At 33.5% G+C, this 1,578-nt stretch overlaps 1 protein-coding gene across 1 annotated transcript; it reads right to left on the bottom strand.

Annotated features, from left to right (window-relative positions):
- Nucleotides 1-134: 134 nt before the first annotated feature.
- LOC119643879 (zinc/cadmium resistance protein-like) lies at nt 135-1,270 on the bottom strand. Its single transcript, XM_038043380.1, has 5 exons — nt 1,091-1,270; nt 909-1,006; nt 697-821; nt 344-619; nt 135-251 (listed from the first exon to the last, which is right to left on the bottom strand). Exons 1-5 carry the CDS (start codon nt 1,261-1,263, stop codon nt 135-137), a joined length of 789 nt encoding a protein of 262 aa, XP_037899308.1. The 5' UTR covers nt 1,264-1,270.
- Nucleotides 1,271-1,578: the final 308 nt, after the last annotated feature.

Here is a 1,578-nt window from a genome sequence, read left to right on the forward strand (position 1 = left end):
CATAATGCTTAATGATCGTAGTGAATATTTTCACTCTATTACTTCCCCCCCTTCATTTCACAAACGTTGCCAAAAAAACCCGTTACAGTCAAGCCTACCACATTAACTTATTGCATAAACTTAATCTGTAAATATTACCTAATATGTGCAGAGGCAATTATGCGATCTCCGGCTAATTGCCATACGTGAAATTCATGGACTGCCAAAACACCATCAACTTTTTCCAGTAATCGTTTTTGTATGGCGTCGACCTAGTAGTGATTGTATTTATATATATATATAAATATATAAAATTGAATAAGTAAATAGTAATAGGTAAAGAAAAGGCAATAAGAGAATTTACTTGTATGTGTGTTGGCACTGTTTGTAATAAAATTAAAGCAGATTCACGTAATAGCGGCCAGACAGAATGCAAAATTAAGCAAACCAAAACAATAGACAAAGCTGGATCCATATAATAGCGATACTTCCATTCTGTTTTCCATACAATCAAAGCGCTTATAACCACGATGATGCTACCTAAGGCGTCACTTAAAACATGTAAGAACGCTCCGCGCATATTCATTGAACCAGGATCATGACTGTGACCTCGACCGGATTTCTTCATTTGTTTTTCTTTCTGTAAGCAGAAACCAAGAAAAAAAAAATTATAGATAAGTGGTGTCTCATGGAATTTTCTATGAAACGTCCTTTCACCTGTTTTTCATAGCTAAAATCTGTATTTTCCACTTCGCCATCATCGACATTTGCTAATTCAGTGAGACGACTGTGGTTGCGCCTTAAGCCGCCACCATGCGAATGGCCATGATGACCACCATGTTCTTTTGTTTTAGAGACAGATATATTGCAAAAAGAAAAAAAACAACAAAATTAAGAATTCTGACTGATTACAAGTGATATGTTCTTACCGTACAACAAACATAAACCTATGACATTAACAACTAAACCTAACGAACCGACTATCACCAGCAATTCCGGTTCATGTATAGTTTCCTCTTCTATGAATCTGGGAAAGAAAAAGACAGAACAGAAAGGAATGCGAGATAATATACATAATGTTATACATTAATGTTAAGATTCGTTCATATACCTTTTAAAGGCTTCTATTGTTATACTAAAGCATAATGCGACAAGAAAAACCGCATTAATAAGGGCTCCTAACACTTCGGCTCGTGCCCATCCAAACGTGTTTTTGGACCATTTCTTTGGACTCATCTGAAACGTTATGGATGATAATGAATAACAATAATTTAATTTGATCATAATTTACGTCAAACTTAGTTTAAAATCAAAAATTTAAAACTCGTCTTTTATTTGTTTATTTATAGTTGTTTTTGCAAAAATATTTTATGAGCATTTTTTCCTTTTTATAATATCTACTTTTTTTTAAAACCAAATTATTAGATCGAAAATAACTTCTATTGTTCGTATTTCCCCTTAATAAGCAAATAGCGAAACAAACAAGTTTTTATTTTCACTACACAGATGAGGATTCAGTTAGTCTCCCGTCAACTGTTTTATGTGGGCAATGTTACATTCAACTGGTCGTTCTTAACCTTTGAAATGGAGAGTCAAAAA

Source organism: Glossina fuscipes, unplaced genomic scaffold (assembly GCF_014805625.2).
Source record: "Glossina fuscipes isolate IAEA_lab_2018 unplaced genomic scaffold, Yale_Gfus_2 65976, whole genome shotgun sequence".
NCBI classification, from domain to species: Eukaryota; Metazoa; Arthropoda; class Insecta; order Diptera; family Glossinidae; genus Glossina; species Glossina fuscipes.

Excerpts from the sequence above, each read along its gene's own strand:
- LOC119643879 (XM_038043380.1), bottom strand. The coding sequence starts at position 1,263 with ATGATCAAATTAAATTATTGTTATTCATTATCATCCATAACGTTTCAG. Across the intron at positions 1,007-1,090 it reads ACAATAGAAGCCTTTAAAAG|ATTCATAGAAGAGGAAACTA; the intron begins GTATATGAACGA and ends TTTCTTTCCCAG. Across the intron at positions 822-908 it reads AGGTTTATGTTTGTTGTACG|AACATGGTGGTCATCATGGC; the intron begins GTAAGAACATAT and ends CTAAAACAAAAG.